This window comes from Stegastes partitus, unplaced genomic scaffold, assembly GCF_000690725.1.
Source record: "Stegastes partitus isolate 25-593 unplaced genomic scaffold, Stegastes_partitus-1.0.2 Scaffold137, whole genome shotgun sequence".
NCBI lineage: Eukaryota > Metazoa > Chordata > Actinopteri > Pomacentridae > Stegastes > Stegastes partitus.
The window spans coordinates 1-21,454 of record NW_007577868.1 but is presented as its reverse complement, the minus strand read 5'-3'; the positions used below and the strand labels follow the sequence as shown (position 1 = coordinate 21,454).

The window sequence follows — 21,454 nt, the reverse complement described above, 5'->3', positions numbered from 1 at the left end:
TAATGTTGAATTTGATCTTGCAAAACCTCACATCTGTCAGCTTATAAAAGTTTTAGCACTTTCATTGGGCATTGCTCCATTGCCAGTAATTGCATTATTACACTTTCCCCAAACCAGCCTGTTTCTAGCATCTGTCATTTATATGTCTGTTCACACTTGTTATGATCATCCTTAATTCTGTTTTTTCCCCCCCTTGTGTTTTTGTCTGTTTCGCTGTAATATACATGTTTGTCAGGGAGTTTTTTTTTTTTCTGCACAGAGGATGTTTTTGGAATCCAAAGAGAGTGTAGCCTGAATCAGAGGAAATTCATCAATCAATTAATCACCAAAACCAAAATGATGTGATTTAAGAAAAAAAAGAAGCAGTTTTGCTGTTTGGAATTTCATTCTGTCAAGCACAATGGACATTTTTGTGCACAGAGATGATGCACTTCATGTAGGTAACATGGGTTTAATTGTTCTAGTTTCTGAATTTACACTGTGGAAACCCAACATTATATTAGACAGAATAGACATTTCTGTTGAGCAAATGGTTAGAAATAACAGGGAAGTGCACAGACTTCTTTGCCTTTACTGTATGTGGACTGATCATGTTTACTGTCATGTATATTCATTTCCCAAAGGCCCATTTAGAGCAGGACAGTACAAATTCTCACCTTTGGGATTTCAAAAACAAACAATGAAACTTGTCTTCAATGCAGCTGATATGTGCAGCTACATACACACAGATGAGACAGGACAAACTGGTGTCAATTCTTAACTTTTTTTTTTTTTCTGTTTTGAAAAACGGAGCTTAGGTGCACACATACACAAGCATTTAATATTTTAGAAGCACATCCAGCACACGGTGTGTTTCCTCCAGTCCAGTGTTTGGCTCATGTGGAGTGTTGTTGCAGGTTACAGGTGTATGCTGGTAGTGAACGTGTGGTGCAGCAGGCCAGTCTTGGCAGCATGGTGAAGGTCCAGAAGTCAGCTGGGAGGAAGAGCTCTCACTGTCTCCGCAGACAGGTACTGCAAAAAAAAAAAAAAAAACTAAACAAAAAAAACCCCCTCAACAATACCTGGATGTTATTGTCCAGTCTTTTTCCCTCCACAGTCAGATTGTGAAAAACACACTTCCTTTTTTGTTAGAACCCAAATCTTACTCCACCCATGCAACCTGGCATGTACACCACATCATGTGATTTGTTTTATTCCATGAGTGTTAGTGGAGGAAAAGCTTCATTCTGTGATCAGATGTCCCACTTTAAACACATCAATCCCTGTCTTGTATGTGTCTGTCTTCATGTGTAGCTCTGTTTTTGTCAATACAATGAAAGTCTTTGTGTTGTGATAAATCCACACGCTAACACATTAAAGTGCAGAGTCAATACATGAATATAGATAGAACTGTGTGGGAGATACAGACCTTTAACACATACAACCAACATTCAAGGGTTTAAACTTACTTTGACAGACACATATAAAGTCAATCGTCTCTGTGCCTGTTGTGGGGTTTTTCAGTCTGTGGAATGCACCTCAGGCAAATTGAGATCAGGTGATTGACAGTTCAGGATATTCCACCTCTTTACTCTGAGGCCACTTTGGCCGTATGTTTAGGATATTTGTCAGCTGAACAATGACATGTCATCTAGGGCATAAATCTGTACTTATCCTTCTATCAACAGCAAAATTATCAGTAAATTACAATGTGCCGGCTCCATTGACAGCTTGAACAGAAGCAGCCCCGTGTTCGACAAAACGAGGTGCAACACTTTGGGTCATTCCCTTCTTCTCTTGTTTGCCACACTTTTCCTCGTTCCATCGTCTTGATAAAGGTTTATTTTTACTCCTTTAGTCTCCAGACTGTTGTTCCAGGAAATCTACCAGCTTCTTTTCGCACGTTTTTATGCCGCCGCATCCTGAGATCTCTGTTTTTGCACCTTAAGGTGAAGCCTCATCAGTGTCTTTAATTGCATGCTCACCTCCTTAATCTCGATATTGACAAACAGTTCCGACTAATTGCTAAATGGCTGTTCTCGACTCTCAGTCAAGCCCGGAGCCACGTGAGCTCCTCTGTGCACGAATTAACTTGGAGACGACACACAGCGGCTCACAAAGCATTTCATAATCGAGTAGCTCATTATTTTTGAACCCTCGCAACTTCACACTTTGTGTTAAAAGGTCTCGCACACGCTTCCCTCAGTTCTGACGCAAACCCACTCAGACGTAGTATCCATTGTTTTATTTCAAACGTCTTGTGTTTGTTTTTCCACCGAGCATCATAATGACAGCGGCTGATGAGACGTTTGAAAGACTCGCGTTAAATATTCATCGTGATAATTCAGCCACACTCTTTAATCCAGATTTCGTCAGTCTGTTTTATTCTTTTTTCCACCTAACAGTTTTGTTGAGTGGAAATTCGCGGCGAGTCCACCTACTCTCATCACTCCCCTTTTCTTCTGCTCTGCACTCACCGCTTCCCAGTGAAAAGTGACTCATTTGACTGATTGACTGACTGATAAATTCCAACACTCCCTGATGTTTTTTTTGTACTTTCATCCCGTGCAGTCTTGATGTTTAAGTTCCGCTTTCTGCCACAGCAACAGAAGTTTTATTGACTTTGCGCTGTTTAGTCTCTTTGCACGTTTCTCCAGGCCGTGACCCTGCGTTCAGTGTCTGCAGCAGGCTATGCATGTGCTGCGTAACATACCGTTAAAGCTATTTTGCGGCCTTTTGATTACGGCACAGCGCGTTCGTGTGCACGAGGTGACACACTGTCCAAGTGGCCCACTTGTCCTGTGGTAATGTGATGTAATGGGCCTGATGTGGAGTCATTTATCCCTCTTCAAGGGCAGCGGGGACACAAGGAGTTAGGGAGACAGACACCGACATAGAGAGAAAATGAGGATAAATTGGTGGGTGGGGGAGGAGACAAGATTGGGGACTTGGAGAGAAAGAGGTCTGGTTTAGAGACACACACACTCAACAGGCAGACAGATATATGTGTCGGCATGGAGTCACTTATCTGCTCAAGGGTGGCCGTGCGTGACAAGGTTAATGTCCCCCCCTACAAAATTTTCTGGATGCTCAGGAGACATGGCTGCCACACGCTTACAAACCGTTTTCACACATGCGGAGCCACCCAGAACTTTTCTAGACCTCACCCAGAGGAGCTGGATGTCGGACATTAATCGGACTTTATATCCCGCCAGGCCCCCCAAGCACAAACTCACAGTAATGTCCGACTGAGCCCACGCTTGAATGTAGCCGGTAATTGTCCACAGAAATTAGGGCGAGTCCTGTCCTGTAGGCTTTAACCAGGCATCCCCGAAACTAAGAAAAGTGTTTCTGACAGTAAGATTGCTGCATGTGTGAAAGAGCAACACCTGATTCTGACTTTGGAGTTCACACAGCTAAATACGGTCGTAATAAACAGTTACTCAGAGAAGGACAGCTATACATTTAATTGGCAAAGGACTCTCTTCTGTTGAATTTCAGCTGTTGTTTACATAATTATGAAAAAGCTTTAGAGTTTGTGTCTTTTATGTATTAGTTTTGGGTATTTTTACTTTGTTATCAGGGATTGCAGTGATTTTTTTTCTCTGCAATACAAAGTCCTTCTATGGAAATGAAGAAGTGGTGATAACTCAAAAATGTCTTTTGTGCAGAAGACTGATAGCACACCACAATTAATAATAAAAACATTAAAATTAAGTATCTTTAGTTATATATTTTACAAACATTGGACAAAAAACATGAAATCCACTAGTGCAATGTTTATCCAATCATCCACAGGTGTCACCATTACTAGAAAAAAAAAATAGTAGCTTCATATACTATAAATATTTTATTACTTTCCGTATTAATTTGCTTTATTACGTGTCTCCTGTCTACTTTGCACAAGAACAAGCTGCAGTTCAGTCAAAAAGTCACAAGACTTTTTGTCACCTCACTTGTTGGTTGAATCTGAGTCATAAAAGGCTGAACAATTGTGACAAGGAGTGCAGAATTTATTATTTTTACAGAATTTGGTTTGGTTAAACATTTTGTTTATGGCTATTTTTTAAAAATGAGACATGTAAAATAAAGGGTGCAAGGTGACTCGGTGGTTAGCATCGTTGCCTCGCAGCAAGAAGGTCGCCAGTTTGCGTCCCGGTGAGGACACCCGGAATCTTTCTGCGTGGAGTTTGCATGTTCTCCCCGTGCAGCGTGGGTTCTCTCTGGGTTCTCCAGCTTCCTCCCACACAGTCCAAAAACATGTTGAGGTTAATTGGTGATTCTAAATTGTCCGTAGGTGTGAATGTGAGTGTGCTTGGTTGTCTGTCTCTAAGTGTAGCCCTGTGATAGACTGGTGACCTGTCCAGGGTGTCTCCTGCCTTCACCCTGAGTCAGCTGGGATAGACTCCCAGCGACCCTACTGAGGATTAAGCGGTGTATAGATGATGGATGGATAGATGATGGATGGATGGATGTAAAATAAAGTGATTTTCATGAAATGTCACTATTATAAGCTTAGACAGAACCATGTGTCACACATGATTAGATCAAGGACCATCAGAGAGTTGGAAATCTGACTCTTTTTTTTTCTGTTCTTGGAGTTTCTGGCTCTGATACATGCCAAAAATTTATTTTTTTTTTACACATAACATCCCTTTCAAATCCTGTAGCTGTTTTTTTTGGGTTCAGAGTGTTTAACTCCACAATGCAGTGTTAAAGTTAATGTAATTTGAACTGAACTGTACATGCTGTTTTTTTTTCTTTCTGCAAACTGCTATTTGTAAGATGTGAACATTTCTGATTTGGCCCCTTGCTGTGGTCATACAAAAGTATTATTGTGACAGACAACAATTTTTGCTGCTACTTCTACCACCCAGTGACTAAACCCAGGAGATTATTGCAATCAAACATCACATCCACACAGTGACTTTAACTCTAATTGTATTTTATGATGTTCGCTGTATTTCTTGCTGCTCATGCTGTGTGCTGTGGTTTCGTTCTCACAGACTGGTGGTCAGACAGAGATGGAACTCCATTCGGACACCCAGCATCCACCACAGGCGCAACCCAAAGAGGGAGACCAGTCCTCCGATCAGCCCCACCTGCAGGCCTCTGCTCCGGCCGAGGCGCCGTTAGAGAACTGGGACCAGAAGGAGCCTCCGCTTGACGGCCAGGACTCCGCCGCCCAGGCCAAGCCCCTGTGGAGGCCCATTCCCCCTCTGCTGCCCGAGCCCCACCGGGACCCCAACGGGCGGACCAGGGACCAGAGCTGCCAGACCGAGGAGCAGTTCCTGCAGACCGGCGCCTGCAACCAAGGTGTGTAAAGGTTTGCTTCCCTCTTGCAATCCTCCGCTGCTTTGATTCATCCACCTACAGGCTAAAACTGTCTGTCAGCCTCCTGTGTAGCTTCACTGACAGAGCGCCAGAGTAAGGCTGCCTGTGTGCTCAAAAATAAAACTGAATGGTTTGTTCTGACAGAGAAAACGGGAAATAGGAACTGCCTTTGGCTTCGAGCGCTGGTTAGTTGTTGAACATGTGTGAAAGCTTTATTTGGAGCTTGATTTATTACACTGGTTTTGGCACAACTTGTGTATTGTTTGGAGGGACTCTGAAGGTATGGGGGGTGTTAAATGAGCAGACCTTGGCTACAAATAGAGTAGGAAATTTAGAAAATTGCCTCAATTTTAAAGATTAAGAATAAACGTTCTACTGTTTTAACTTGGGGACGTAATAAGAAGTTATTGGTGACTGTGATATGATCTATTGTTTGACTTTTTTTCCTGTCTATTATGAAGTTCTGTGGCCTCAGATCAGACCACATTGACTTCTTTCTCTCAGTTTGTTCCCCCTCAGAAACCACAGGTGTCCCATACAGCCAATATGGTGTGATTACTTCTCGCTAGTGTGTTTCACGGCCCTAAAGCCAAGCTAAGCTCTTGGTATAGGATTGTAAAATGTACCACCAGGCTATCAGAGCTGCAATTATCATGATGTAATGTTTTCTGCCGAGTTCTGACACGCTTGTTTTCTCCGTTTAGCGTAGCGGCCAATGCCTTTCTCCCTCGCTTCCCTTAAAAAAAAAAAAAAAGAAAAAAGATATAGATGTCTCACGTACTGTATAAACTCTGCTCCTGGGAGCTATTTCCCAACTTTGCTGCTAAGGAAGCAGTTGCACCGCTTATATTAAAGGAAGCTGTGATCTTTGGCTCTGCTGCGGAGCGGGGCACGGAGGTCGGGGGTCACCGACCTGCCCCGCTGGGATTATAGCAGCTTGCGTGGGAGAGGTGTGGGGGGGATGGTAATGAGGAAAACACATTAATACATAATCTCCATCTCTCTCTTTCTGTCAAAGCCTCTCACACAGTTGTCATTCACATTCCTGCCTCGCTTTTCTGTCCACGTCTCTGTGGGTGTGTCGGTCTGTCTGCCGCTCCTTTGGCCTCCTTATAGCACTTTCAGAAGCAGACGCGAGTTTGAAACCAGACTAATCTACGGCTGCTTTTCATTATGCTAACTTATGCCTCCTTGCATCATCTCTCCTCCTGCGACCTGGAAATCTTTCAGCCCGCCGTCATCATGGAGGATTTTTCAAACCTTTAATTGACCTCGATAAGAGACGAAGCTTCTGAAAGAGTGAAAGAGTAAGTGATTGTTAGCTCTTACTGGGAGGAGCTAGGAAGCAAGTGAGGAGATATGTTAGCACGAAGGAAAGCACCCAATGTGGGTCACAGTGAATCCATTAAGGAGACCACACTCAACCCTTGTCCTCACCGTTAAGGCCAAGGGTATGCATGACATGAATTTTGTCATCCACAGAGGGATCTGCACAGATGCAGGTTGGCTGCACTTGTTCCAGAAAGATAGATGGTGCTTTAAATATATACGTGTTATGAGGAGTGACTGTAGGAGGAGATTCTTGGTCCTCCACGCACTCGCAATTCATCATCTATTGAACTGCAGTTGAAGTCGTCACTGTCGCACTTTGGTAGGGATTTAATTTGTACACGCCTAAAACACGATAGGAAGTTCAGTCTTCGTTTTTGGTGCTGAAGCCAGAAAAATATCTTGAGTAGTGGCTGTTTGTAGCCACGGCAGGACTCTCAAATCTCTGAACTCCAGGCCGTTTCTCGGCGGTTTTGTTTGTTTCCGCTCACAGTTTTCTTCACTGTATTTTTCATTGCAATATAAAGTGCTGCACCTCTATGGGAACAGCACAACCACGGCTAGAAGTAGAGAGAGCTCAGAAATGCAGTGTGACTGAAATGAGACAAAACAAATAAAAGAAATCCCCTATCCCAATCTGTAAGCGGCTGCTATATTCTGTCAAAAGCTACAGTCTTCCAGAAACCACAACAGGAAACCAATGTGTTTTCTTGATATAAGGGACAATGTGACGCCTGTGTAGCCTTACATCTGTTGTCTTCCACCTATTTTCCAACGAGAACTTTTAAAGGCCAAAGTAGAGATGTGTTCCATGTGAGCAGCGGTTGAACGTGGGTCAGTCGGTCCTAAGGGATTGGCAGGAATAGAACAATGTGTTTCAAAATCTGCGTCATTCTGCACACACGGACACGCAAAGCATGAACTGGCTTTTACAGAGATTCTCTGTTGTTCAGTACACATCGCTGAAAAAAATGTAGTTTAAATTGCACCGAATAATTCGATGAAAGTTAGGCTTCTTCTCTCTGTCTGCCCGCCTGCTCTCTTTGCTTGTTTTTTTACATTCCTGATGCTGGTTCACCAAAGAAAAGCAGCGTCCAAACTGCGCTCAGCCCTGACCGGACCAAGAAGAGGGTCATGAAAAAGGTCGCCTGACGCAGGTTGTCACTAAGATCGACCCCCGGCAGGTTTAAGCAGTTTCACTGTCTGTCTGAATGAGTTATTGCCTCAACAACTTACCAACCACTTCAGCCATGTTGCACTGCTTTACCCCGTAGTGTGAGTTTGTGTTTTTGTCTTTGTGCATTTCAACATGCAGCGTATGAATCCGTCGCCAAACACTTTAAAGTGTCTCTAACCTCATCGAGCAACTTCAAAAAATAAATTCAAACTTCTGTCTCGTTGATAAACAAAACAGACCGATAATATTGCGCGGAATTAACAAAATGCAGCATTATCTTCTGATTAACAGCCTCGACAAAACATTAATTGTAGTTTGTGTGCAATAATTTATGTGCGTGCTTCAACACCAAACAAACATTTGACATTTTACTGCTGGACGCAGCGTTTGATTTAGAGCTTCGTCCTCGTCATTGCTGTCACAAAATGTTCTTTTTGTTGCAGCAAAAACGATGCTCTCAGTGTCACCTTATTTTACATCCTTACAAAGCGTTTGAGGTGATTGCAGGGTCCGTGGCGCTGCTTAAGTGTGTAATTGTTCTGCCTCCTCTTTGTTTTTACGCCCGTCTCCACGAACAGTCAGGATTGTATTGATGTAAAATGAAGTTGGTGAAATAAAAAATGGATGAAAAAATATTCTCTCATTTTACCTGTTTTCATAAAACAGGTAAAACGCGAGCACTTCACTTTCCCACAATACATCTCAGTAGCCCACTGTGGGTCTGCTTGTATCAATAATGCAGGAACCAAAATCCTGCTGTTTTATATTTAATGTTTTATACAAAGGGAAAATAACATTGTTTGGCGCTAAGACCAGTAAGTAAAAATTTACACTACAAAGGCATATTTGTTAGGTGTTGTCCACATCCTTGCTTTCAAGGCAGAAATATGAAGCTTTTTATGCTTTAGGATAAAGAATGAACCTGGTCTCTGTAGTATTTCAGCCAGGACTGTTCAATATTTGGCAGAAAACCAAGACTAAATCTCAGAGAGCTTGAAAATTATGTATCCTGCACATATTTGAACGGACAGTTTCCTGGTGTTCTTATCGACGCTTTCTGGTTGCAGTGAGACCAGCAAAAACTACCTACAAGCAACCAGAAACAAAGAATAAAAAGTCTTAAAGTACAAGTGTGAGAATCCAATGATTAAAAGTAATAAAGTGGAGCTCCCACAAAAGCCGGTAGTAACTCAAACAAAGCGTCCAGTCCCTACCATCATCAGGTTTGCCAGCCGACCCTGCACCCTCTGGTGATTGAGGTCGAGCAAAGGCAAAAAACATTTTCCAGTCCGCTTGTTAAATCTGACACCATGCGTGACATAATAGGCATTTCCAGGTTCAAGCGTCCCTTTAGAGCCTGGGAGTCCATGAAAAAGAGGATTTACCAGGTCGGAGTGCGTTAGAAGCTAGCAGTAGGGTAGCAGCAAGACGGAGAGGTTACGAATTAAAGGAGAAGTGTCGTAGCATGGTGTTGGGCCTTCATGTGCTGCCTGGGTGTTGATTATCGAAGTTTGTGGGATTTTATTGGGGGAAGATATTCCCTCATTTGGTGTTTTGATGATGGCGGCGGAGAGCGCCGTCGATTGGGTTGAAATCTGGTAACTCTAAAGGCACATCATTTTCATCCTCCATTCATTGACACCTCATGCCCTGTGGATGAGGGCATCATCGTCCTGAAGGAGATAATTTCCATCAAGATACCAATCTTTAATAACATGAAAAAGCTCACTCAGATCAACAAGTATTAATGTGTTCATTTTCAGTGGCCCTTCCCTCTAAGTGGACCCAAATCCTGCCACCAAAATGCCCACCAGATCCCCTCACTGCAGGACCCAAACATTCACATCTTGACTTCAATTCGTCTGTGTGTAGCTGACGTCTAAATAGCCATGTTCTGTTTGAGCTATTTATACAAAAACGTCCACGCTGGCTTTAGCTGTGGACACAAACGAGGATGAAAACCCAGCTAGGTTTTGTAAAAAAAAAAATGCTAGTTGACCTGTAATGATGTGCTGAACCCTGGCTGGCTACAGCGATACTGTCAAATGCAGCACCGGTGATGTCTTTTACAAGGGTGAAATGGATTTCAGATAGTTGGCGGTCAGTCAGTGAGGCGCAGCACCTGTGAGTACCGAAATCAGCAGAGACAGGTGCAATCATATGGCAGAGATGTTGGGGAAAGTGTGTACCGTGCATAAGTGGAATGTGTGTATTAAAAGGAAAACAATTGAGTAGTTTTTTGGACTCAGATCTATTGAAACAACAAAGATCACGGCATTACGGTAAAGTCAGAAGACCTCAGGCACCACAGTGAAGAAACAACACAACTGGACGGTTGATCAAAAGTTTTACCAATCTGATGACCATGAATACATTTCTCTCCGGTCACGTTCCTGTTGTGGCAGATGAAGTGACACTGTGGACGTGTGTTGGACGCAGCAACTTTTCATCTGCATACATTTGTCTTCATCTTTCCCGTCCATCTCTCTCGAGTCCTTTAAACGAGCACCACTGAGAGATTTCATTTGTAAAGATTTCTTTTGTCTGCATCCTGTCCTTCTCTTCTGTTCTGTTCGAATACTGATCTTAGACGGAGAAGACAGATGACGTGCTCTCTCATAGTCACCGTGTGTCAGTGTGAAAGAGAACGAGCATGTGTCGTGTCGTTGTGTTGTGTGTGAAAGAAGGTAACGAGGTCAGACTGAATCACCCTCCTGTGCAGACCTCATTGTCTGACTCTGATTGTTTGCTCCCTTTAAGCACGCCGCAATGTACTTTGTTTTGTTGCACAGAATCTGCAGGTGATGCCGTATTTCTCAAGGACTGTCATGCTCTGATGTAATTGTATGCTCACTTTGACAAAACGCAATCTCTGTCTGTTGGTTTCTCCCTCTCTGCAGGCCTCTGCGTGGAGCCTGGTGATCCTCCTCTGCTCCAGCAGCCTCTGCAGACCTCCAAGTCTGGGATTCAGCAGATAATTGAATGCTTCCGATCCGGTTTGTGTCTGTGTGTTTTCCTATTGTCCTTCGTTCCTTTCTTATTCATCGTCTCCTGTCATAGCTTCCTTCCTTTCTTTTGTGCCTGTGTCGACTGTTCCTATTGTGCCGTGCCACAAGAAATTGTGATCAAATCCCCGCAATGCAGCGACAGTTTTTTCCATATGAGGAGAATAGCACAGTTGCTCAGTTGTTGTTATGTCGTTTGTGATGTTATATTAGAAGCTCTAGGCTCATCCAGCTTCTGAATCTGAGGTTGCAATTAATTATTAGTTTCATTATTTATGCATTAAGTCTCTGAAGCCCAAAACTTACTTGAAAGACACATGATCTGTTAAAATAATCATTAAAATTACACCATTTATCAGAGCCACGGACTATAAAAACAGGAGGAGTCCTCAGACCGCCTGACAGTCCTTGAAATATTCATGTGTGACATGCTGTTCCATAAAAAAACCTAATCAAACATCGCCAAATCAAAGCATAAAAATGTGATATTTAATCAAAAATCATTTTCTTCAACTTGCCTCATTTAAAGATTTGCCAAAAATTCACCGTTTGCACTGAACAGATTCTGTAAAATAAGCGCACACGCGCTCCTTTGGTGCCACAGAAAAGCAAGGATTTAGCTGCAACCAACAATCACATGGGACTTTTCCACTGATCAAATTTTAAATGTAAGTAGTAGAATATCAATAGTATGTAGTGTCACCATTTTCCCAATGTTGGTAACACCTGTGGATGCTTGGAAAAATGTTTCACATCCTGATTTCAGGTTCTTTTAATTTTTTCTAAAGTATCAACAAAATTAACTTTTTGTTTTTCTTGTCTAGATAATTTATTTCATATAACTGTGTTATTCAGCACAAAAGGCAGTTGTGGGTTTTCTCTACTTCTAGCCATCGTTGTGCTGTTTCCATAGAGGTGCAAGATTTTATATTGCAGTTAAAAAATGAGCCCACAGTGACTGAAAATGTGACAGGAGCAAAAAAAAAAACTACCTACTTGTGGTTCAGAGAGTTAATTGATTATTTTCTCAGTTAATTAATCAATTTTTTGACCTATACAATGTTAGAAAATAGCGAAAATACTCATCATTAGCTCTGATATGTTCGTATTTTGTGTAATTAACATTTGCTGTAAGGTGAGGAAAATAGCAAATCATTTCCAGTTAGAAGCTGGAAATGCTTTAATTAGTCCAAGAGTCAGTGGATCAGTTACTTGATTTGTTATAGCTTCATATGAGCCAGCCATGTTCAGTTTAGTCTGACAGCTAGCCTCTTCTCATTCATGATCTCCACCCCGTACGGTTTAAAGTTTCCCACACTTAACTAAAGTCAGAGCTGTCATTTCATGATGTCTTGAAATGACGTAAAGACGATGACGCAGTTTGGTGACAGCGCCAACTAAAGAAAGACATAATGGACCTGTGTTTCATTCGGTTAGCTACTCATTTAAACGCTCCCCCTTTGTCACATTACAGTGTTTGTACATTTAAACAAACTGCTAAAAGTCAGGAAAGCCATGAAAATCTGTAAATCCAGTGCGAATGTTTGACTGAAAATACAAACAGCTCTACAAACAGGCAATAAATAACCACAGCAGTGAGTGTCACTTCCAGATAAACTTCCTAGCGGATTTCTTTCCTGCACCATCCATGCTTGGTTTGTGTACATTTTGTGGGTTCCAGGACAAATACGTTCATACATCACCAGTTTCACAATGAACTATTGGCAAGTCTGCAGACTCACAGAAAGATTTATGCTTCTTGTGAACGTTTCTCAAAGTCTATGAGTCCGTGAGCGGGGGGGCTCGTGTGATTGGGTTATTGTTTCCAGGACTGCTTCCAGGCAGGGCCGTAATATTTTGGGGTCAGTGTGATTATCCCCTGCTGCTGTAGTATACAATCATGCCACAACACAGCACAGTTGCATCCTAACTGGGCCAGTGGCAAAGGGGCAACAGATAAAACGAAGTGACAGGTGAGAGGCCTCAGCAGTGTGTGTTTCCTGTCTGTGTGTGTGTGTGTGTGTGCAGGTATGTGTCGTACTGACGTCCGCGTGAGTCACCGTAACAGTGTTTACTCAGTGTTTTTTTTGCATCAAACAAATGTGTGTGTCTGTGCACATGGGTATAAAATGCCCAACAGAGCATACAATACATGCTGCTACATGCTGTAAGCGAATGTGAGTCACATATCTAACAATGCACTGAGTGCTTCCATACGGACAAATCGAAGTGAGACGGAACACTTGAGTCATCACTCTGATGACAATGATGAAAAAAAAGATGTCAAAGATGATGACAGCAGTGATGCAAATGTAGCACTTTGCACAAAGACTGTCATCATCTGAAATCCTGTTACAAGGCCATAGAGATTATTCCTGGGATTCAACAAATCTACTATCAAATTTACCCAGCAGGCCTGTCATACAAACTGGAAGTTCCCAGCTCTTCCTCTGTTTAACTTCAATTTTTTTTTAGCCATTATCAACTGTATAAGATCATATAAAAGCATATAGCTTACAGATGTTTTTCCTATTTGAGCTTTTTTCATAAAGATTTAGAACAAATCTTATTTACAATCTGCTGAATGCTTTTTCTACATGAAACTGGGCTTATCAAAAAAAATATACAGTGTTGCAGACTCCTTTTTTTTTTTTTTTTTTTTTTAACAATTTCAAGACTTGAATTGCATGAATAAGCTTTTGTGTAGCGGATTGCACTACAACCATCATGTCTCAGTGATTGCTAGGTGGAGCATAACAGCGATGTAACGCTGATTGCAGCCAGAAAAAAGACCACAGAGAGTGGTTTCTTTGTAAAAACTCCCACTATTAGGAATGCGATGACTTTTTACAATACACTGTATATGTCCATTCCATTATCTCTGAAGGCAATTAAGTTACTCAAGACGACTGTTGTTTGTCTTGCAGGCACCAGCCAGCTGAAACACATGCTCCTGAGGGAGGTGGACACCATCTTCGAGTGTAAACTGTGCCGCAGTCTGTTCAGGGGCTTGCCGAACCTCATCACACACAAGGAGTACTACTGCCTATCCCGGCTGCCTGAACCCGACGGTTAGTGACCCAGCACGCATATGAAAAGGATACATTTGTAGTCCTATTGCTGAGAGGTTTTTTACGGAGGAACTGGTCTGGTAAAACCTGAAACCCCAATCAACCCCAAGTGGTGAATATCAACATAATTCTTTAAGTAGGTTGCCATCATCGTGGTCCCACGAATGGGGGAGCTTGACGAGTCGTTTGGCTCTTATTCTGCACAAAATGTATCAGTGGTGTGTCGTCTGCTTCAGTCAAAAGGACCATGTTGTAACAATGAAGAAAGCATGATGGCAGAAAGCAATGATATTGAAAATTAGGGTATAATAAAGGGTAACGTTTGACCACAACAATGTCTAACTAATGTTCCTGATTGAATATTTTGTGCGATAAATACCAACAGATCCATTTTTAATCCATTTTCTAATGTGGTGCTGATAGCTGCAGCACCAGCAGCGTAAAACAGGCTTGGCAGCAAATCAGAGTCATGCTTAAGAGCATCTTTGTGCATTTTCTGCATCTTCAGCTGAATCCCTCCAGGTTTGCATGGTACAGTTTGCATTAGTCTGAATGCACGGCTTTGATTAGCAGCGTTACTCACATGTAATTCAGCAGATATAATGTATTTCCTTAGCTGAGTGTCTCTAAACCTCATAGAGAAAACAATCGGTGAAAGATTGGCGCTTCTTATTTAGATCCCTAACTCTGAACATAAGTCTGACTTCACGCTCAATATATCTTGATAACTCTTTAATCTCTCTTTGTAGTATAGCCCTCTGATGTCAAAGCACAAAAACAACATAAAAGATCAAAAATGCCCTTAAACCTAATAATAACATCAACAGGTAGAACGATCACAACATGGCGTCAGAGCGTTTGTCAATGCTGACGATGTTCAATTAGGACATTTTTAGAGATCATACAGACCAACAGTGACTCTAAGAAGAAGGCAGGGATCAAGCTTAACTTCAGCTCAAGTTTTGTTTACAATCACACAAACCCTCTCTGCACAGAATCACCGATTTCTCCCGCGTCTCCTCGGGCGTCTTCACATTTTACTTTCACTCCGAGGCTCCTTCACTCTCTTTAACGCCATCTGTCTCCTCCTCATTATTGCGCTATTATCTCCTCTGTCTGTGCACACTGTCACATGTTCTATCCATCAATCATCTTCCCTCCTCAAAGTGTAGTTTCTCCCCTGCTCTCCTCTCATATCACTAAGAAAAGAGACTTTGATCTCTCAGTGTTTGTGTTTTATCTACCTCTCATTAGCCACAGTATGTGTCCGCGTCTCTACTCTTTACTGCTCAGAAATGCAAGGAGACTTCAGGAAAGGATGAAGACCCTTCAAGTAATTTCCCTGTTACCCAACTCTCCTCTTCTACTTTAAAAGGAATCGATCTTAACACAGTCAATTATAATTTGCTCCTTTTTCTCCAATGTAATGATTGCCGTGGTAAAAAAAGGGAGTAATTTCATCTTCATCTGTATGTGGTCGCAATGAAGTGGCACCGCTGACTTATTTCTTCACGAGTCCAAGCGTGTTGAGTTATTATTTGGATAAATTGCCTAATTGGGGCCTTTTTTCAGCATTGAGGCTCTGCAGTAATTGTGGTTAGTGGATAAACACGACTTTTTTTTCCCCTTGAACGCTGCATTTTTCACCATCCAGACATGATCGTCGTCTGATCATTCGTGAGACATTTAAAACTCACTGCCTCTTTTTCCATCATCTCTTCGTGTATTTGTTTTAAAGGAGCTTTCACATTTGCTAAAAGAGGAAAATCCACATTGATAATGCTCAAAATTACTTTAATCGCTGTGAAAGGAAGCTCCGCGTGGATAAAACTGACCAAACAGAAAATGTTTTGTAGCCCTCGTCTCATTCAGCACCAAAACCTATCTACATTCTAACCGCATTAATAGTTTTTCCATTTTACCTTCTTGTTCAGTAACACAAAAGTAAATTGAAGCGAGGGGGGAAGCCGGCCCCTGTGAGATGATCTTGTCTGTTTACATTTTGACACTTTTATCTGACGCCCAGACGCAATTTGCAACAACAGGGAAGCAGGTTGGGGTTCGGTGTGTTGGTCAAACATATTCTAACAGGACACACATCTACTGTTGATGCAACACCTTTAGCTATTAAGTTCCAGTCTCTCTTTTTAATTGGATGATCTCGCAACCCATGAAGTCAAACTGGGATGTGTCAGGTGAGGATGTCACAGCTAAATGAACGCTCGTGTTTATGTTTTATTATATTAAGGTCATTTTTTTCCACTAGTTACGGAAGGGGTGCACCATTTAGCGTTTCAGCATTGACGTGACAGTCAAAGTGCAGTGTGAAGTAAGGCAAATTACATTTTTACACGCTGCTTGATACAAAAAGAAGTTGCATAGTTCAAATTGTTCGTGACTAATCTACAAGAGAAGTCGGTCTCGTAGAACATAATTTACTTCAACTTCAGGTGTTTTGGATACACTGAGTTTTGTTGTTTGTTGAAAAACTTTGTTCACAAAACATGGAGTTTGCTCACAAGAAAAAAAGATTTGGTTGTGCAAAGACGTGCAGTGGTATGGAAATATTTCAGGTATAGAAAGGATGCTGCTGAGTAGAAACAGGTACGCTGTTGATGGTGTTTTGCAGTTGTTGCCACTGCACAAGCTAGCACACCAAGTTTGACTATTCAAATTAGCAACACAACTCTGTATGGTGAATGCAAAGTCAAATCTAAATGCCATCTAAAGCAAAAAACTAACATCCTTTGCCATTGTTCCAAAAAGGTTTTTTTTCCCAGCTTTTTAAAAATTATTTTCCATTTTCGATGCACTCACCTACAAAATCACCCCAATCATTCTGGAATAATGACTTTTTTTACAAATAGTTTTATTCAAGTCAGCGTCAGTGTTTTATATGTTACAGAAAAACAAAACATCATAATGGGTTTTGTCCCCCCAAAATAGGACTGATTTTGCATCACCTTCTATTATCCAATATCAGCTCTCATGTCTGTTCTTAATGGCGTTATCAGTAAAACACACCTCTGTTATGGAAGTTGTGGAAACTGTAAATGCAAAATTGGGTCCTTTTCTACAATCTTTGCTGCTTTTAAAGCAAATATTATTATTACAAATTTCTGACTCACTCTGTATTAGGCACAGTGCACTAAATCAGAGTCTACAGAGTGTTTATATATTATAACAACTTTCCTCCAGCTTCTCTGAATTACACTGGGGCTTACACTGACTACATTAGTGTTTTGTAAGATAAATCACTAGCTGTGGGACATGGGTAACACAGCAGTGAAACTCAGTGCTATGTTAAACATACATGGTTTCTCTGTATCGACAAAAACCATCTGTTATTTTGCTAACATGAGCTCCAGCATTAGGTTTGCTGATAAGTTGCTCGTTGGGGGGCCCTGGGGTATTGGAGCATTTCCTAGAAAAGCGAACTGATCTGCCTTTTTAAGCAGACTGAAATCTGAGCAGCCACCAAAGTAACATGAATCAATAGCATCGATTTGAATCTCTTATAGTAGGTACAGTATGCTGATTTCACCCAACAAGGGATAAACATTTGCTTTTTTAAATGAGTAGTTGTTTGTTTGTTTGTTTTTTTAATGATAATTAATTGATTTCTGGTGGGGCTTGTTCTTTTACAGGTTCATCAGGAGACGACAGGCAGAGTGTAGCCATGAAGGATTTGTTAGACGCCATTTATCCCCGAGCCGACCGGCCGGACTACGTGATGCGACTGGAGCCAATTCAGACCACGAACAAGGCGGTGTTCCAGTACATCACCACAGAGGAGGAGCTGGCCAGATACCCTTCACACACACCCAGGTAGCTACTCCTCTGATGGACTAAGATGTTTATTTCATCTGCATAATCATTACTCGTGTGGACTTGGCTTCATTGTACTTTATTTAATACGTCTCGTCGCTCCTCACAGTGCCAGAGAGAGTCCTGTAGCCTGGGAAGGAGAACCAGTGGAGGGTGTGGACAACAACCAGGCGAGCCAGCCAGGCGGACCAGAGAGCCACAGCAGCCCAGGACCCAACCAGGGACAGAGGAGGTGGGAGCCCGAGGAGGAGGCTAAAGAGGAGCAGCCACCGCCTGAAGACGAGGGGTCCAACAGCGGGGTAGGTGAACGATGACTCAAAACAGAGTGAAAGATGATCTGGACTCCAGTATTAGTGAGTAAATCTATCTTCTCATTCTTTCTCTTTTCACCCTGCAGGTTGAGGACGTGACAATCTCATGTTGTCTTTGCGGCCAAGACTTCAACTCGCGTCGCAGCATCAGGCGTCACTGTCGCAAAATGCACCAGACAAAACTGGAGGAGCTCAGAAAGTTCACAGAGACACGCACAGTTCCAACAAGCCTGCTCTCTATGGTGAAAGGTAAAGAGTTCTACACATAACATGAAGAACGAGGAGTGAATGTGGTGTTTATGTTGTAAAATATTTGTCATAGTCATTGCGTTACATGAAAAGAACTTTTACAAGCACTGGTTTTCAAACTCCACAGTAGAAAGCTGACCTATCGTCAAGAGATGACTAAAAGGAATCAGGCTGTCATTAATCTTTATAATGTATACCTGTGCTTTTTCCTACTATGAAGAGTCAAAATGTCTAGCGTAAAAAGGCCAGTAAAGCTCATTAAAACTTGTGTCCTTAATCTTTTTAAAGCAAAGTCCATATTTTACTTACAGCGTCCTAACTTACCCTCTGTTAGGTCACTGATAAGACACAAGACTGGATAACATTGTTTAGAAACTCTGGCTGTTTGTGTTTCTAAACGACATTAACTTGTTCTTCAGAGAGCTGAATGATCATGTTGATTAGTTAATTTTTGAAGAAAAAAACAGCCTGAAATATCTTGAACAGAAAGAAACTTCATCGTTTTCCTTCAGTCGCACAGCTTTTAAGAGTCTCAGACTAATTTTGTAAAGTTATTTGTCTTCATTTTTAACCTTACCCATGTGCAGTCAATCTATTTTTGCTTTTCAAGTTGAACTTTAATTGAAATGATAATGATTGTTTTTGATGTTGGAGGTCGCCCGAGGACTCTCAGCACACCGACCGGAAAATCCTGCCCAGTGTGCCTCAAAACCTTCGCCACCAAAGCCAACGTACGCCGCCACTTCGACGAGGTGCATCGCGGTCTGCGGAGGGACGCCATCACGCCCAGCATCGCCTCGCGACCCGGCCAGCCCTTCACGCTGGAAGTCACGCCTCCCAGGAAGAGCAACAACGCGTCTCCAACACGAGCCCAAAGCTCCAAGTCCACCCCCGTGAACTCTAAAACACCTCCTTCAAACCAAAACCAAGCCAAACCTCAGACTCAGCCCCCGGCCACTCCACCGACGAACTCCACCTCATGCCGCTGCACACTCTGCAAGAGGAACTACAGCTCTCAGGTTGGTTTGGTGACCTGTTGACTTTTAAATGACGATTTAGAAAATATATTACAATGACGGGCTGAAGTTTGGTGACGTTTTCAGACAAAATGACCCGTCACTGTTCAATCAAACAAATCTTTTCTGTTCCTTGCTTTGAAAAATTATACAATTTTGGCACTACTTTAGAGACAGCATGCCTTTCAAACCGGGCAGATTTTGGTGGTCAGTGAGTATAAAGGTTCAGATCCTGGCAACATGTGGGACTGAGAGTTTTAAAAATATATAAGATGATTGTTTTTATAGTAGCGATTTTCCAAGAAATTCAGCAATTGATTTATAATTTTGTGTTTCTGTATCTTTCAGCTCATGTTGAAGAGACACATGCGTATCGTCCACAAGATATACAGCATCAAAAGTAACAGGTCTGCACCCACGCCGACCCCGACTACTGCAGCAGCCACTCCTACCACCACCGCCACTGCTGCCACTGCCACCGCCACCACCGCCACCACCACCACCCCCAGCAGCAGCAGCAGCAGCAGCAGCGGTGGCAACAGCAGTAGCAACAACAGTGGCAACAGTGGCAACAGTGGCAGCAGCACCAATAACAATAACAGCACCGTGGCTCCCAGCAACAATGTGAGAGTGAAGGAGGAAGCAGTGGAGCCCTCAGACGAGGAGGAGGAGGAGGAGGAGGAGGAGGAAGACATTGACAGTAGTCCAGCCCCGTCTCCGTCTCCTAGCGACAGCACTGGGGCAGCTAAAGGAGTTTCTGTGGTCCAAAATGCCATGAAGGTGAAGGAAGAGGAGCCGCCGTCAGGCCCAAAGATGGCGCCATCCTTGCCGCCGCCGCCGCCGCCGCCATCGTCTTCATCGTCCTCCCGCGGCAGCAACGTGTGCAGCGGTGGCGTAGCCGCCAAAATGACCAAACTGTCAGTGGGCTTTGACTTCAAGCAGCTCTTCTGCAAACTGTGCAAGCGACAGTTCAGCTCGCGTCAGAACTTAACGAAGCACATTGAGCTGCACACGGACGGCAACGACATCTTCATCAAGTTCTACCGCTGCCCTCTCTGCCGCTACGAGTCTCGCCGCAAACGCGACGTCCTGCGCCACGTGACTGTCGTGCACAAGAAGTCGTCCGCCTACTTGGCCAAGATCATGCCCAAGCTAGAGAGCAGAGCGGTGAAGAGGCTCGCGGAGGTCGTCCTCAACAGCACAAACAAGAGGACGAGCGGCAGCAGCAGCAGCAGCAGCGTCAAAGAGGAAGTGAACGGACGCCACGCCTCTTCCTCGCCCTCCTCCTCTCCCTCGCCTCCCGTCACTCGCAAGCAGGAGTGCTCCACAACTGCTTCGACCGCCTCTTCGGCCTCCTCCTCGTCCTCGTCCTCCTCGTCCTCCACCTCCGTCCCTCCTCCTGCCCCCGTGACCCGGAAACAGCAGGAAGTCTCATCGCCAGTCTTCACGCCATCGCCTCCCATCACCCGTAAGCAGGAGAGACAGCAGACCCACCAGCACCGGCCCGTCAGTCCGCCGCTCACCCGCCGCAGCGAAAAACACTCCCATCAGCGAAGCTCTTCCTCGTCCGCCGCTCCCTCCGGCAGCCAGACGCCACACACCCGGCGGCACGACACCCAATCAGAGAGCAGCACAGCCACATCCTCCACTGAAGTCAGGGTGACCAAGAATTTCTCCCTTCACGCTTGTGACCAGTGTGGACGGGCCTTTGCCAAGAAGGTATTGGATTTTAAATTACTGACATAAATATCCCATAGAATGCCCCGGTCAAGACTCTAGATAAAGAGCATTAGTGTCTTGTTCTTAGGTCAGACCAGAGTGCCTTGAAGTTTTGTGAACTGACATTTATTTAGATTGATTAAGCCAAACAATGATTCTCTAAGAAGTTGGAATCATATAAATTAAGTTATCGATCTTCCACCACCTTAGTATCGGTGTCACTCGCTCCTCTTCCTCTCACAGTGGTGTTAAAGCTCCCATCTTGTGTCTGCTTTTCAGCAAATCAGTGAAAGTCTCACAGAAGGTCTAATCTCAGAATACTGCAAAGATGATTCACTTCATCATGATTGTATAAATCGTGGTTTTATTTCTGCTCTAAAAGGACTGTTTCAGAGCTCCTGCTGCTCACACTTTGTTCAGGAAGAAGACTCTCTGC

The 21,454-nt window shown here is 43.2% G+C and overlaps 1 protein-coding gene across 1 annotated transcript; it reads left to right on the top strand.

Annotated features, from left to right (window-relative positions):
* Positions 1-297: 297 nt before the first annotated feature.
* On the top strand, positions 298-21,194 carry LOC103355189 (zinc finger protein 800-like). Its single transcript, XM_008278888.1, has 10 exons — positions 298-1,008; positions 4,986-5,295; positions 10,720-10,815; positions 13,752-13,895; positions 17,543-17,723; positions 17,833-18,022; positions 18,121-18,283; positions 18,938-19,302; positions 19,648-19,745; positions 19,878-21,194. Exons 1-10 carry the CDS (start codon positions 952-954, stop codon positions 21,043-21,045), a joined length of 2,772 nt encoding a protein of 923 aa, XP_008277110.1. The 5' UTR covers positions 298-951; the 3' UTR covers positions 21,046-21,194.
* Positions 21,195-21,454: the final 260 nt, after the last annotated feature.

Excerpts from the sequence above, each read along its gene's own strand:
- LOC103355189 (XM_008278888.1), top strand. The coding sequence starts at position 952 with ATGGTGAAGGTCCAGAAGTCAGCTGGGAGGAAGAGCTCTCACTGTCTC. Across the intron at positions 1,009-4,985 it reads CTCACTGTCTCCGCAGACAG|ACTGGTGGTCAGACAGAGAT; the intron begins GTACTGCAAAAA and ends TCGTTCTCACAG. Across the intron at positions 5,296-10,719 it reads GACCGGCGCCTGCAACCAAG|GCCTCTGCGTGGAGCCTGGT; the intron begins GTGTGTAAAGGT and ends CCCTCTCTGCAG.